The 16,927-nt window shown below is 41.8% G+C and overlaps 1 protein-coding gene across 1 annotated transcript; it reads left to right on the top strand.

The window, feature by feature from the left end:
* The first annotated feature begins 4,610 nt into the window (after positions 1 to 4,610).
* On the top strand, positions 4,611 to 16,348 carry LOC125440355 (alcohol dehydrogenase class-3). The gene is made up of 9 exons (XM_048510135.1): positions 4,611 to 4,759; positions 7,389 to 7,490; positions 8,235 to 8,376; positions 10,193 to 10,280; positions 11,138 to 11,357; positions 13,018 to 13,278; positions 14,484 to 14,619; positions 15,196 to 15,334; positions 16,091 to 16,348. Exons 1-9 carry the CDS (start codon positions 4,748 to 4,750, stop codon positions 16,113 to 16,115), a joined length of 1,125 nt encoding a protein of 374 aa, XP_048366092.1. The 5' UTR covers positions 4,611 to 4,747; the 3' UTR covers positions 16,116 to 16,348.
* Positions 16,349 to 16,927: the final 579 nt, after the last annotated feature.

Raw genomic sequence — 16,927 nt, forward strand, 5'->3', positions numbered from 1 at the left:
TGTCATAAAGGCCCAGTTGACCTTATCAAAGGCCTTCTCCGCGTCAATTGATATTAAGGCCATTTTTTTACCGGGTTTATTATTTAAAACTTCAATTATATCAATAACTGACCTAATATTTTGTTTTATTTGTCGTCCTGTTAAAAATCCAGTTTGGTTTGGATGTATCCATTGGTTGGAGAATTCTTTTAGCCTTTCGGTAAGTATTATTGCCAGTATTTTATAGTCTACATTTAACAGTGCTATTGGTCTGTACTGACTTGGTTCAAGAATTTCGTCTTCTTTTTTAGGGATCAATACAATATGATTCCCTGTCCATGTTTCCGGAATCTTATTTCCTTGCATTATCAGGTTCAGCATTTCTGTTAAGGGGCCGATAAGTTCTTTTTCAAATTTTTTATAATATAAGGCTGAAAAGCCATCAGGCCCTGGAGCCTTATTTAACTTTAGTTTTTTAATGGCTAAGCTCACTTCGTTTAGCGAAATAGCGGAATCCAAATTATTAGCTACTGCTTCCGTTACTTTGATTAATTTTTGTTTCCTTAGGTAGTTTTTAATTTTTTCATCTGAAATATCTTCTTTCGCATATAATTCTGTATAATACTTATTAAATATATTTCTAATTTTATCCGGTTGGGTTATGTTTTTATTTTTGTATTTGATTTCATTCACATATCTTGAATTAATTGCCTCCTTAATCTTAGCTGAAAGCCATTTTCCTGGCTTGTTGGCATTGATGTAATTATTTTGTTGGATATATCTTAATTTTAATGCTAGTTCTCTTCTATTTATTTCCTCCAGCTTCCCTCTTATTAATTTTATTTTGGTTTGGATCTTTTGGTTATGGGGGGATTCAGATAATTTTTCCTCTAAGTTTTTTAATTCCTTTACTAACATATCTTCTTCTACTTTTTTCAATTTCCGGAGTTTAATTTCTTGGCCAATTAGTACACCTCGCATAACAGCCTTGCTGGCATCCCATATCGTTGTTAGGTCTTGTATAGATGTTTTATTAATTTCCCAATAATCTACCAGTGCTTTTGAACATATGTCTATTATCTCTTTTTTCCCCAACATCCAATCTTTAATTTTCCAAATCCTTGGTTTTCGAGTTATTGATAAATATAGTTTAAGTGGGCTATGGTCTGATTGTACTTTCGGGAGTGTGTGCATATCGCCTAAATATTGACACAAAGTGCCAGAAATCCAAATCATATCGATTCTGGTGCTTATTTTATGACGATGCGAAAAGAAGGTGAAATCTTTTGCATTCCCATAGTTGGTTCTCCATGCATCTTTCAGTTTTAAAACATCTGTCAGATCATAAAAACTTTTGGGCAGTTTGTTAAATGATTTCTTATGTTGTCTGTTATTACCTACATTTTCTTTCCTATCCAAGTCTGTTGAGACAATTCCATTAAAGTCACCCAAGAGTATCATATTGTCATAATTTAAATCTAGCAATAATCCCGACAGGTTAGTATAATATATTGCCTTACTATTACTCTCATTTGGTGCGTACAGCCCCACTATTAATATTTTATTGCCTTCCAAAGTAATCTCAACACCTAATGTTCTTCCATCATTGTTGGTGAATACCAGTTTGGGGTTCAGTTTACTTTTAACATATATGACCACTCCTCTTTTCTTTTTTTCACATGCAGAGAAGAATGGCACCCCTAGTTGTTTATTCTTTAAATAATCTATATCAGCCTTTTTAACGTGTGTCTCCTGTAGACAAATCACATCGTACCTTTCCTTGTTCAGTCTGTAAAATACCTCTTTTCTTTTTCTTGGATTATTTAATCCATTTATATTATTTGAAAATAATTTACAAGTCATGATGTAAAAGGAAACTTAAATAAATTATAGTAAATCAATCGCTATATAAAAAAAACCCCACATTGTTTCCAGAATAGCATTATTCACTTACCACTATTGCAAAAGTTAGTTAGGCAGTTCATTATTATTATATTTCTTCAAAAAGTTTTGGCTTTCTAAAGGTGAGTTTATTGATATTCTTTTCCCTCTATGGGAAAATGATAGTCCTTCTACAGGTGCCCACCTATAGATGATCTTGTTCTTTCGCAACCAGTCTACAAGAGAGTTGTAATCTTGCCTCCTTCTTCTTATTGAAGCTGGTATCTCTTTAAATATTATCAGGAGATTTCCTTCATAGTCCAATTTATTTTGGGAATGGTATCTTAATACCGCATCTCGTCTGTCTTTGCGGATGAAGTTAATCAAGATGTCCCTTGTTGTTCTTTTATCTTCTTCTCGTCCTCTTGAGTTGACCCTATAGATGGTCTCATATTCTTTATAAGTATCACTTTCTGGAATTTTCCATATTTTTGCCAGCATTGGGGCCAGCATCTCAGGTAGGGATTCATCTTTAGTTTCTTTAATACCTCTTATTCTTAACGTTTTTTCTTTTTGTTTTAGCTCCATTAAGGCCATCTGGTCGTTTTGGTTATCCAACTGTTTTTGCAGAGATTCAACTTTCTCTTCCATTTCCTCTAGATGGTCTGTATTTTCTTTAACCACTATTTTCATTTGTTTAATAGTTTGTTCCATTTTTTAATTTGGGTTATTTCTTTTTTCATTTCAGACAGTTCCTGTTCCATTTTGGACATTCCAGATTCCATCCTACCCAGTTTATCATTAGTCTCATTTTGAAAGGTTTTTGAGTCTGCTTGGAAGGATGTAATAATTCCAATTATTTGATCAAATTTTTGGTGGAGGTCTACTTCCTGCATCATCTTATCTGGGGTTCTTGTTTCAAGTACTGTGGTGATTTTGTTCTTTCTAGTCGCCATTCACTTATGATTTGACTATTTACACCACACCTATGTTTATGCTTCTTATAGAGGAATAAAGAAATAAGTCTTTCAAAAAAACCCAAAAAAGTTATGGTTGTGACCCAGCTTGTTATTTTCTTGTGTAAACCTCGTCTCCGCTCTTTCTCACAGCGTTTGGTTTCCCACTTCCGGCATCCGTCTTAAAGCAATATACGCATTGCAAAATGTAGAAGAAACAGAAAAATCATATCCATGGGCTCCCACCCAGAAACTACCTCTTAAAGACTTTTAGTTTGATATCTCTCATTACCCAGTCTCTTATATAATTTCAGGACTCTATAGAGATCCTCCGTTTTATTTTTTTCCTCCAGAGTAAAAGGGAAGGGGAGGATCCAGTTCCGTATTTCGCGCCTCCCGCTTTCCCTTGCCGAACACTTTCTCTTATTGTTTTTTTTTTACTCTCAAATCCACTTCGGGGGGAGTCCCTTCAGCCTTGCTAGCCCTCTAGACGATTGGCCGTTTTCGAGTTCGTTTCGTTTTCCTTTCCGTTCTATCACTACGGCGAAAACAGCGGTGAGGGGGAAGGGAGACAATGGCCGTTCCCAGGGATCGCCGGACGGTCGCTCCTTCGGTCTGCCTCCGCCCTGACCCACGGGTTGTTTCGCAGGGACAGGATGGCAAACTAGGACCTCGACCCTTAGGGCCACCAGCCCACCCTCCGACTGTAAGTCGTTTTGCTTGGGGGGGTATTGGGGACCAAATTCCCTAGGAGGGCTCACGCAGCTACTGCCGTAGCCTACCTCTCCTCTCGAACGCTCACCGGAAGTCCCAGAATAATGCACTTTCAAACTGCTTTCGGTGCTCTTTGAAGCTGTGCAGAATAGCAAAACCCATTTGCAAACAGTTGTGAAAGTGGTTTGAAAACGCATTATTTTGCGTGTGCGGAAGGGGCCATAGACGAAAGTCACACGGGAGACAAGACAAGCTGTAACAAAGACGGGAATAGTCTGATTATTGTACCTTGCTAGAAAAGCTGAAAGCAGGAGGAAAAGAAGACCCAACAAGAGATAGATTGACTCTATAAAGGAAGCCAGGGACCACACTTTACAAGCCCTGGGCAAGGCTTTAGCGATATGATATTTTGGAGGACATTATTTCATAGGAAGTCAATAGTCAGAAGTGACTTGACACCACTTAATACACACATCACATCCACTTCAGAAGGGTCCGTTTTAAATTATTGGGAAAGCAGTAACAGATATGAGGAGAGCTCACATTCCCATTCATCGGCACAACCTCCCCTAAAGCTCGGGCCTGGGGGAGGTTTGTTTGAAATCTTCACGCTGAAGAGCAAAGGTGGGATGTAAACATTTTTAACACTTAAGTTTTGCCGGTAGTTTGTTACAGCAAATCGAAAAGGAGCCTTCTGACCCCTAAAAGAAGACCAGATCTACAGTGCAAGCCTAGGCAGAGTGGAGTAACTCTGCACAGGATTGCACTGCTACTGTGGCAAAAGCTATCAGTGCCCGGAAACATATGCTGGCTACTATAATCATGAAACGGATGAAGTGAAGTCAACTCTAGTTCAGATTGCCCTTTTTCCAAACAGTACAATCCTATGTAGATATCATTCCACACATCAACCTTGTGAAATCAATGCACTGGAGTCATTCTGCATAGTAATGCGCTGTGACTCAGTTAGCCTTTCAGGTGCCGCAGGACTCCTCCGGCTGTTTTCAGGTAACGGTACCTGCAATCGCTGCTTTGGCGCTCTGCACCGGGGGCCAGACCCAGAGCCATGAAACCAGCCCGGACTTCGGCAGCCTTTCCAGGCCCGGCCCCTTTGGAGGCGGTTCCCGACCCCAAGCGCGTGACTCGACCTCATTCGGTGGTTCCTTGGAGGAGGGCTGGTTGGCGGAGGCTCTTTGGTGGAAAGACCGGAGTGGCGGATGGCGAGCGGGGTAAGTTTGCACCAGTTGCCCCGGCTGAGCGGCGTGGAACGTTCCCCGGGGGAGCGCGAGGCGGCGGCTGCGAAGGAGGTCTGCGCGCGCCTGGGTGAAACAAAGCAAGCATTCGACTCCTGGCTGCACGCCTTGAGAGAGAAAGAGACGTTTTTGGCCTGCGTTCGCCCTCTGCTGGCACCTGTTCCCCTCTTAAGTTTTCACCACTTTTGTAGGGCCATATTCCTTCGGAGGAAGGCCTGGGTCCTCGTTTCTACCTCCGCCCCTATTAAGTCCTTAAAGGGTTTGCATGGTTTTGCATGTGGTATGGGTTAGCACTGAGACTCCTCACCAGGTTTCGTGGTTCTCGCGCTGACGGTTTGCACAAGCAATTTGCAGCTTCCCAGCCCATAAGCGGAGCGGGCGTTACTTTCAGTATTGGAAAGAAAAACTCTGAGATGTTTTGCAATTTGTTGGGTTAGAAAATGCCTTTCTGTTGCTGGCTAACATGAAAGCAGGCGTCATGTAGTGGATTCAAGGTGCAGGAAAAAGAGATCCCACCTAAATATTAGGAAGAACTTTAAGACTGTCAGGGTTGTTCGACAGTTGAATTCACTGCCTCCCAGCTTTTTCGGTTGTAAGGAGTTGGCACCTGGCTCTTTGCTTATACTCTTCCCAAAAGACTTTTATTCATAGCACATAAATCTCAGACTTCCTCCTCATTTCCTCTCAAGCATTTTTGAGTATACAACCAAATATATATAAAGGGGAATAAGAGAAAGGTAAATAATTTGTTTCATAAAATGTCTGTTTTGGACCTTGATCCCTGAAAGTTTAACAGTGCAATCCTGTGTAGAATTATTGCAATGGGCATGGACTGGAATAACTCTTTATAGGTTTGTACCATGTGGCTTCTAAATCTTTGGATATTGCTTCCTCCCCCACTCCCTCTCACATTGTATGGTATATGAAATTCCAGTAAGTGTATATGATTTTGAGCAAGTACAAATGTGTCAGAGTATCTTAAATACTTAGGATGTGTCTCTTTCATCAGTTCTTACAGTTTCAGAGCTTGGCTTTTTTAAAAAACAGTAGCCCCTGAAGGACTTCTGTCTCCTGAACTCCTTATGTGCCCTATAAGTCTACATCAGGGATCCCCAACATGGTACCAAATAGCATGTTTCCTGGTTCCCACGAAGTGTTTTTATCAAAGGGGAAGACAGGTCAGGCACTTGCCCAGCAGGGCTTTTAATTGGCCACTGGAGATCTGATTGGCTAGATAGATTAAAATAATGTTTTGGTGGTGGTTGCCACCATAGTGTTGCTTTTATGCTCTCTCATTCTTCTTTCCTAGAATTTTTTTTTATGAAACCCCTTTTCCATGCACTTGGGCTTCCTCTGTTTGTGTGGTTCCATTTCCTGGAGCAATCATTTTGTGGGTGGCTTCAGCCATTTTGTCGTGGTGTCAACCACTATATATCAGATTTCCAAAGGTGTGCACAGGCCCCAAAAGGTTGGGGAATGCTTGGTCTCAGAAACAGTCAAATAGTTTGTGCTTCCAGTCAGTGACACGGGGACTTTGCACAAGGACTTTGCACAAGGGATACTGGCAGCAGTAATTGTCCGTTACTAAATGTCTGTTTTGGTTTTTGTCTTTTTAATACAGGTAAGGTAGTATTGAGATTATTGTATTAGTTTCCCTTATATACTGCTCCACATGTAGTGTGCCTGCAGTTGCCAAGAGGTTTCTCATCTGGGCACTAAGTAGGTTGCGTGTTTCTGTCCTTTCTGAGATACATTTTTCCCAGTGACACTGTTACTCTGTTTCATAATGTTTGTGCTGATAATAACAATAATAATAATCACAACTTAGCACATCTGCCATGGCTGCCTCCACATCTTGTAGGATATTGGGCTAGTATAATTATTTATCAGCTGCTTATGATGTGCAGATGCTATAAGAATGCATCAGGACATTCGTGTAAAACAGGGCATGGCTCTCCTTTTTACCTTTACTTGACTTAATTCCTCCCACTCTCTCCTTGAAAGGAAGGGTTTCAGGTTTGAAGACTAGTCCATTGTTTTCTGCAGTGAAGACTACAAAGAATGTGTTCAGATTATCTGGGGTCTGCCCCAGACTATAGTTGTAGGAATTGCATTAAATCTTCAAGCTAAGTAGGGTTGGCCTTGGTTAGTATTTCAATGGGAGTCCACCAGGGATCATCAAAATTGTTATATGGGGCAAGGAATAGCAAACCACCTATGAATTTCTCTTTCTTTGGGGTTGTCATAAGTTGGTTGTGATTTGGTGGCAGCGTTGTCCCCCACCTCAAATTCCCATGACTATTTGGACACTGTGTGTGAGTGATTTCCCCCTTCCCAACCTCCAATTCCCCCTTCATGCTGTGCCTGGAGGTATTTTGGGCTGCAATAGTAGGGGGAGCAAGAAAGTTGTGCTCCATTGTTGGAAATCCCTTTTGTCAGACGAAATTTCTGGTGCATCCAAGCCAGAGTTTCTTGTAAATGAGTAGGCTACATCCTATAATCAAGGATTGTTTCCAAGTTGCCATTTGTTTCGGTGAATAAAAATTCTGTTACATGAGTTTTCCAGAGAAATGTGAAGTTCTTTTGTTCTTTTTTTCTGATACAGGTTATCAAGTGTAAGGCAGCTGTCGCCTGGGAGGCTGGTAAGCCATTGTCCATCGAGGAGGTGGAAGTTGCAGCTCCGAAAGCTCATGAAGTTCGCATCAAGGTATTTAAGCATTTGTTATATTGGTAGGACTATGTGCCACTTTTTATTTTTTTTTAATTGTGGGGCCTGGTGCTTAAAAAATGTCTAACGGGGTCCAAGTTGAGCCTCTGTATCTCTCATGAACGGCTTCCTCTATCAAACTTTTTAGTAGTGTTGACCATTATTTGCCATGACATAAGAAATGTCAGGTGATAGTCAAGGCTTGCCCTCCAACCCAGAAGCAGTGATGATTTGGAGAGAGGTATTGACAATAGTTTTCTGTGTATACAGAATTGAGAGCTATGTTTGTATGAAGGGCAGAGTATACTATAGGTTGATTTCAACTAGCTTTTCTATGAGAGAAAAAGTAAGATGGTGGTCCCCTTTGAATCCCAGAAAGACTGTGCTTGTGGTCCTCTTTGAGCCCCAGAAAGACTGTGCTGTAGACCATGGGACCTGCATAAACAAAGGATATGTAGGGGAGGTTATGTTAAGGGGGGAACCAGGTGTGTAGAGGAGGTTATGTTGAACAGGGGAGCCAGGTAAGATTGAGTAAATCAGTTGGCTGGATTCAACCTTATAACTAGTGTAAATAACAAAGAAGCAAAACAAAGGTCTCAGGAGAGGGAGAAGGTCGTTTCTGGTCCTCCAAACATCTTACTGAGGGTCATCTGAATTAAGTCAGAATTATTGTACAGCTTCAGAATCCTGAAAATGTTACACCTTCTTGAACAGCCTCTAGCATAGTTCTGATTTTCTGTACAGATTGTTGCCACTGCTGTGTGCCATACTGATGCTTACACCCTAAGTGGTTCTGATCCAGAGGGCTCCTTCCCTGTGATTCTGGGTCATGAAGGAGCAGGAGTTGTGGAGAGTGTTGGGGAAGGAGTGACCAAATTTAAACCAGGTAGGAAAAATTCTGACTCTTGCCAAGTACTTCCTTTCTTTACTGGAAATCTCTAATTTTGTGCATGCTGAGGTTCCCAGGGTTCTTAAACATGTTTGCCTCAGAGTAGTACAGGTTACAAGCTGACACCATAATTTCCTCATCAGGTTTTTTAGTCCATTCCTACATCCACATGAATGAGAGAGGAGGAGGTCAGGGTAGGCACTGAGACAATAGTGTGTGGCCCAGTTCCATCTACTAAGTTCATATTTGAGAGGAAGTTGAATTGTTGACTTTCTGTCAACAGCTCATCTGCTGGGCAACTACTCTAAAGTAGGGGTGTGCAAAAAAACAATGAGGAAAATTTAGTTTGGGGGGGTATATTGGACCTGAAGATTTTTAAGATTCCTGAATATTCCAGAATTTTCATAGCAGTATGGATTTTTCCTTGAGAATCTGAAAAAATTCAGCTCCATTATAGCCTATGAGAAATCTATGAGGGACTCTAAGGGGGCACCTTTTAAAGGTAGAGGCACCAAATTTGTAGCATAACTACTAGTGAGCCTCCTTGGAAGAACCCCCCCCCCCCCCCATGTTTGGTAAACATTGTGTTAGGGGATTCAATTGCAGATGATACCAAATTAGAAGGGGTCGCTAATACCCTGGAGAACAAGGGCAGAGGTCAAAATGATCTGGACAGATTAGAGAGCTGGGCCAAAACTAACAAAATGAATTTCAACAGAGATAAATGTAAGATTCTACACATACGCAGAAAAAAATGAAATGCACAGATATAGGATGGCTTGACAACACTACATATGAAAGGGATCTGGGAGTCTTAGTAGACCACAAACTCAGTAGTGTGATATGGCAGCCAAGAAAGCCAATGCAATTCTGGGATGCATCAATAAGAGTATAGTGTCTAGGTCGAGGGAAGTAATTGTACCATTCTACTCTGCATTGGTCAGACCTCACCTAGAGTACTGTGTTCTGGACACCACAATTGAAGGATATTGACAAGCTGGAACGTGTCCAGCTTTAGGGCAACCTAAAATGGTAAAAGGTCTGGAATCCATGCCCTACGAAGAGAGACTTAGGGAGCTGGGGATGTTTAGTCTGGAGAAGTGAAGGTTAAGGGGGACATGATAGCTATGTTTAAATATTTGAAGGGATGTCATGTCGAAGAGGGAGCAAGCTTGTTTTCTGCTGCCTCATAGTCTAGGACATGGAGTAACGGATTCAAGGTACAGGAAAAGAGATTCCACCTAAACATTAGGAAGAACTTTCTGAATGTTAGGGCTGTTCGACAGTGGAATTCACTGCCTCCCTGAGTGGTGGAGTCTCCTTCTTTGGAGGTTTTTAAACAGAGGCTGGATAGTCATGTCAGAAGTGCTTTGATTGTGTGTTCCTGCATGGCAGGGGATTGGACTTGAAGACCAAGGTCCCTTCCAATTCTGTGATTTATGGGTCCCCAAAGGGTGCCTCCCCTGTCCTCTATTGTTTCTAATGGAAGAAAAATGGGAGGTCCATAAACTACCCAACTTTTCTGTTTTGGTGAGATCTGTATGCTTTTAATTATTTGTCAGTATACTGAATTCTTGCAGGGTTAACCTTTTCATATTGTTATGCTATAGTGAGAGGTTAGCTGTACTTTCTGAAGTCCCACACAGAGGTAGCCAACCTAGATAACTAGTATCTACAGGCCTGGCTCCTTTCATTGTGAGTAACTCCTTTCATTTGGAGTAATTCCCCTGAATATATTACTTTTGCTAAACTCCATGCAATTTGAGTTTGTAATATCTAGTTTAACATTCTATGTTCACTTTCTCTCTTCCAGGAGATTCAGTCATTCCTCTGTATATTCCACAATGTGGAGAATGCAAGTTTTGTTTAAATCCAAAAACAAACCTTTGCCAGAAAATAAGGTCAGTATATTTCACTTGTCTCATTCAGGGTAAAAACCATGGTGTAATATGTATTGTCGAAGGCTTTCACGGCCGAATCATTTAATCCTGTGGGAGCTTCGGTGCCAGAATTTAGTTTCCTGATGTCGGCCGTATCCGAAGACGCCAGCCACAGATGAAGCAATGCCGAGAGAATGCTGCTAGAACACGGCCATACAGCCTGGAAACCACACAGCACCCAAAACATGGTGTAATAGTTAAGAGCACTTGACTTATTCAAAAGACAGTCAGTTTCAATTCAGCATCTTCTTGGAACCTCCCTTATCCATATTTCCATGTTGTCGGGGTTTCGTTCCTTCCCAGCTTTTTTTGCATTTGGTTGAATTTGTCAAGAAAATACACATCTGCCTTCAGATTTTAGTTGTAGTTTGAAGACCAGCTGCAGATATGTTCATGTGTAAGAGGACTTCCTTCCAAAAGGAAATTAAACTTTGTTTAGACTTGCTCACTGTGTCAGGAGACAGCCCATTCCCCCATTTTTCTCCCTGTTAAGAAAACAAGAGGTTCTGTTTCCCATTCTCTACCCAAAACCAAATTTCAGACTCGCATAAAATTGCAAAATACGCACCTTCTGCCTCTCATGTTCAGTAGGCACTGCTTTCCCCCCAGTTGGTGAACTGAGCTGCTCACTTACAAATGTACAGAAATGCCTTGAGGGCTGACAGCCTTGACATTTCCTCTTTCTGACACATTTAAAATTAAAATACTAGATCAGGGAATCCACGGTGTCACATGGCCTTCTGTGCAGCTAAATCTTGGTGTAAGACCTCAATAACTTAGGACATCATGTTCACACTTGGTTTTGTTTTGTTCTGAAGAGTCACCCAAGGAAAAGGACTGATGCCAGATGGTACCAGTAGATTTACATGCAAGGGAAAGCAAATTCTTCACTTCATGGGAACAAGCACCTTTTCTGAATACACTGTTGTTGCAGATATTTCTCTGGCTAAAATAGATGCTTCGGCTCCTTTGGACAAAGTCTGCCTTCTGGGTTGTGGGATTTCTACTGGCTATGGCGCAGTTGTCAACACTGCCAAGGTAGGGTACCTGACTCTCTGATATTCCCTCCCCCAAGAAGATTTTAATCAAAACTGTAAGATGCTTCATGGGAAAAGCTTATGTCCTTTCTTTATTTTCAGTTCAAGGCCAAAATTACGTGGTGTCCACAGGTGGTGTGTTTGTTGAATAGCAGGCAGGAAACAAAGACGTCAAATAGCTTTCCCTCTTTAAACCTGGTTACAACCTCAGCGTTTAAAAAAATACACAGAGGGAAATAAATGTCCAACTTCGATGTCTCTCAACCTGGTCCGCAGCTTGAGGCCATGTCTGTACCATGACTGTTGCACACTCCCATTTTTGTTTGAGAATTTGGGTCCTTAAAATATCTCTCTATATAAAGCCATGTAGCAATCATTTCTGTCACGGTGCCCAATATGCTCCTTCCAGTATGGATAAATGGGTGCCTGACACACAAGGCCCTCTTTGTGGAACAAATTTAGAGCCAAACTGATGTCATGGGGTCCCATTCATGGATCTCTCCTAGGGTTTAAGGAGATGTCTGTCGTAAGTTAAAGTAGTGTCCACTCTGTCACCCTGTATTGTTACTTGTCTTACAGGGAAAAACAGGTGGAAAAGGTGCTGTTGAGGTCAGAAAAATGATGTGAGAAGAAGAAGAGTTTGGATTTATATCCCCCCTTTCTCTCCTGCAGGAGACTCAAAGGGGCTGACAATCTCCTTGCCCTTCCCCCCTCACAACAAACACCCTGTGAGGTAGGTGGGGCTGAGAGAGCTCCGAGAAGCTGTGACTAGCCCAAGGTCACCCAGCTGGTGTGTGTGGGAGTGTACAGGCTAATCTGAATTTCCCAGATAAGTCTCCACAGCTCAGGTGGCAGAGCTGGGAATCAAACCCGGTTCCTCCAGATAAGAGTGCACCTGCTCTTAGCCACTATGCCAGTGCTGCTCCCAGGGGGGTTATCATTTAATTTCTAAAAAATTTAAACTTTATTTCCACAGCTACTGTTCACATTTAAAAATCCAAACTTGTAATTTGACCCTAAGATTCAAACTTCCTCTTCAGGCTATCATCCTGACAGACCTGAGAAACCCTTTGTTCCGCCTCAGCTTAGGGCCAAAGTAGACATTGCAGTGGCTACAGATCCAACCTATGGCCATCAACACCCCTTTAGAGGTGAATTTAGTCATTTAAGAATTATTGCAAGGATTCGGTTGTGATCAGTCATTGGGAGAAGGTACTGTTTTAGCACTTTAAAAAAGGTGCTGCGTGGATAAGCTAATATCACCGTGCCACAGAATTGCTAACGTCACTATGCCACAGGATTGGGTCTGGGGCAGCCATAATATCTACCTTAACCTTTATTTATGCAGCTTTTCCACCCAGCACAGCTTTTTATATTTGCTTGTGAATCGTTATGAGTTAGATGGAGAATCAAGGAGCAGACATGACTTGTCAGAATTCAATAGCTGAACTCTTTGCATTTGTTCAAACAAATCTGATTAGCTCTGATATAAGTCTAAAAACTGGCATGCCCTGCTAGCAAGAATCCTACTTTTGTTAAATCAGCAGCCTTTGCTTCCCATACTGCCATCCCACACTGCATTTATGTTCCCAGTTTAGGAGCTATTCCATGTTGAGTAGCTATTTTTCCAGTGTGTGCTTTAGCTGTATTTTATGTTTCAGGTGGAACCTGGTTCTACTTGTGCCGTCTTTGGCTTGGGTGGAGTTGGGCTGGCGGTAGTCATGGGCTGTAAAGTGGCTGGCGCATCCCGGATCATCGGAATTGACCTCAACAAAGACAAGTTTACAAAAGCAAAGGAATTTGGGGCCACGGAGTGCATCAGCCCACGAGACTTTCAGAAGCCTATCCAGGAGGCCCTTGTTGAGTTGACAGATGGTGGAGTAGATTATTCATTTGAGTGTATCGGTAATGTTGGTGTTATGGTATGTGCCTTTCTCCATGCCAGTACTGGCCATCTGAATGTCTGCTTGTAAAATCTGTTGTTCTGGGATAACTCATTAAATAGTTCAATGAATGAATTGGTTGGATATGTGGGGAGTCTCAGTTGCTTGCGAGATTTTACTCTTCCTGGAAAAGTGGTTACGCATCTGATTTTCTGTCTCCTGTAGATGTCCACCATTCCATTCAAAAAGTGACTTGCAAATGACCCCTTGATTATATGACAAAACGCTTCTTTGCAAACCTAACAGGTTGCCATAAGTCAGCTATGACTTGACCACATTTTACATAGACACACACAAGGTGCAACTGAAGACTGCTATTAACTGGCATGTGAGCTTCAGAGAGGCACCTTGCTGGAAACAAAGTTAGAGGCTGATGTATCTGGGTGTGACTTAAGTATAGCAATGGTCAGTCCTGCAGGTATGTTGATATTCCTTATTCCACTGCAGAACTGCCCAGCCTCTGATTTTCAGCTTGCACCGAAAAGTACAAGAACTGTGTAACAAATCTGCTTCAATGTTTTTATGGAGCTGTCTATACTTGATTTATGTTTCAAGTGGTCACCACACTGCTGTTTTCATTTCCTGTATTGGTTCTGGCACCAATTCTTTAAATCTCTCCCAAGGAGATTTTTCTGTCCCATTCTGCTACCTCTGTCTGTTTCTGCCGGCGGGTGAAGACTTTTTTGTTTGTTGGGCATTCCCTCCTTCCTAACCAATGTTTTTATATTCTGTATGTATTTAACTGTTTTAGGTCTATTTAAAGGTCTTTTAATGATGTATATAAGAGATGGGGATTGATTTTAATGGTTTTATAATGTAACGTCACCTTGTATGTTTTAAATTGTTGGCTGCCTTGGTAGCCCTTGTAAGGACAGAACAGTAGGAGTACAAATTTTATAAACCAATAACAACTCTAGACTTACTGATCTGCTATACAGGTACTAATTAGGGCTAACCCTGCTTAGTTGTTACAGCCTAAGTCTGATAATCAAAGAGTGGGTTTCTATTTTGCTGTCATGGCTGATAACCCTTGATGGGCCTATTGTATGTGAATGTGTTTCTCATAGATAGCAAAGTAGACTTGGGAACGCACTTAAATTTAGCATACAGATCATTATTCTGTCTTGCTTGTTGGATGCTCTTTTTTTGTATTGCTCTCGGCTCCTTTTTGTCTCTATTTTCAGAGATCAGCTTTGGAAGCATGTCACAAAGGCTGGGGAGTCAGTGTGATAGTTGGGGTTGCTGCTGCTGGTCAAGAGATTGCCACTCGCCCATTCCAGCTGGTCACTGGACGAACATGGAAAGGGACTGCCTTTGGAGGTATAATGTGATAGAGTGCTGGGGTCAATGTCTTGAATGGGACATCAGTGAGGAACAGTGCTTATGACCTGCTTTAGAAGAAGAGGAGTTTGGAGTTATTCCCCCCCTTCCCAATTTCTCTCAAGGAGACTGAAGGTGTCTTACAAGTTCCTTTCCCTTTCTCTTCCCACAACAGACACCTTGTGAGGTAGGTGGGGCTGAGAGAGTTCCAAAGAACTGTGACTAGCCTAAGGTCACCCAGCAGGAATGTAGGAGTGCAGAAGCACATCTGGCTCATCAGATAAGCCTCTGCCACTCAGGTGGAGGAGTGGAGAATCAAACCGGGTTGTCCAGATTAGAATCCACCTGCTCTTAACCACTACACCACGCTGGGTCTTTGGAAACCATATACCCCTGTGCACAAAAGATAGTCACCTCTATTTTTTTTATTGTTGCACTGGAGGGTTTTTGGCAGAAAAGGCTGCAAAATGTTTATTCCAGAATTTCTAGAGTTATAGGCACTAATACTGTAGGGCTCACTGTCATGTAATTTTTTAATCTTTCTGTGATGAAGAATAAACTTCTGCTTTCCAACAGGTTGGAAGAGTGTTGAAAATGTACCAAAGTTGGTCAATGAATATATGTCTAAGAAGATAAAAGTGGATGAATTCGTGACTCATAAGCTACCTTTTGACAAAATCAATGAGGCTTTTGACTACATGCACGCAGGAAAAAGGTAAATGTTTGCTGTTAACAATAATTTATGAGTGGGTTTTTCTTTCACATACTGTGTGATATGATAGTTTTATACACAGCATAATTGACTTATTTAAGGATGTGCAGGATATTGTAAAAACAAGTGTGAAGTGACTGTCATAAAAGAAAGACAGTCTCATTACTTCCTTAAAAGAATTCAGTGCGGTAACTGTAGGTCTTTTCTATTTCATTACAACAATCTTGCCAAGGTATATGGGCCGATTAGTCTAGTCCAGGGGTCGGGAACCTTTTCCCCTCAAAGAGCCATTTGGCTCACCACCAAATTTGGCTCACCACCAAAAAGCCATTTGGCTCACCCCCACCCCCCCACCCACTTGCTCGCTCGCCCTCCCTCCCCCCTGCCCGCTCACACACACACACCCCCCGCGGGCTGGAGATGTGCCCGCCCTGCTTCCTGCAGGGCGGGCGAAGAGGGGGCCGGCGGCTCCGCTCATGGAGCCGCAGAACAGTGGCGGAAGAGCCGCATGCGGCTCGCGAGCAGCGGGTTCCCGACCCCTAGTCTAGTCACTAGTGCAGGGTGGAGGTGGTGTCTCCCAAAGATGCTTTTTTAGAAAAGTTATAAACGAGAATTTAACCCAGATCTCCCCACTCTGAGCTTCATACTTTGACTACTGTACCATACTGGTTTTCTTACTTGGCAAAACCAAATCAACTGATTCTTTGTACTGTCTGCAGCTAAACGCATGACATGAACATTTTTTCTTTCCATCTGTAGCATCCGAACTGTTCTGAAGTTTTAAGGCACGTGTCAAAGGAACTCTGACCCTGTAGTAAAACGCTGCACACACTGTGATTATACCTGCAAAGACACAGTTTGAGCTGTCAAGTTAATCATGGGTAACTATAGAGGAAAATGAGTCTGACCTTATGCTCCTTTAACGGTATGAACTAGTTCTGTTATAAGCAACTACTTTTGCCCTTTGTGTTGTGCCAGGAGTCTGACATAAGTGAATAAATCTTCAATTGTAGACAACCTACACGTCATGTCTTAATTTTCATCTACCATGTCCTGCTTTTTTGCTTTGCCCCCCTTTCTTCCTGTCCTGTTTCTGCAGGTTTCATTACCTTTTTTTAACCAATGTTGTTAATAGATGCACATGAGAATTTACAACACATAAAGACAACTGTGTACAGGTGACTAGATGCAACACAGAAGGGAATGTGCCAATCCTCTGCTTCATTTGTAGGAGAGTAAGCTTTATCATTGGAAGTGAAAAAAGTTAAGGGCTGCTGAGGACCTGCTGCATAGTTCTCTGGCTAAAGAGTTTAAAATTTTACCCTTCACCGTTTTGGTTATTATGGGTAAGGCGTTTAACTCTTTAGTTGCAGATTTTACAGCGAGACATGTTTACGTGAACTTTAAAGGTTTCCTAAAGAAGACTTCTTCTGCAAAACTGTGCTGGATGAATCTTGTAAAACCAAGTAGTTTCCTGTGCACACACACAGCTCAATGCTGTTTAATTAAGGCTATTTTGATAGTTGGTGACAGTATTAATAAATTACATAGCTTCAAATCTGATACAAATGATTTAGGAAAATCATTGTCAGGCTA

Source organism: Sphaerodactylus townsendi, linkage group LG10 (genome assembly GCF_021028975.2).
Source record: "Sphaerodactylus townsendi isolate TG3544 linkage group LG10, MPM_Stown_v2.3, whole genome shotgun sequence".
In the NCBI taxonomy this organism is placed as follows: Eukaryota; Metazoa; Chordata; class Lepidosauria; order Squamata; family Sphaerodactylidae; genus Sphaerodactylus; species Sphaerodactylus townsendi.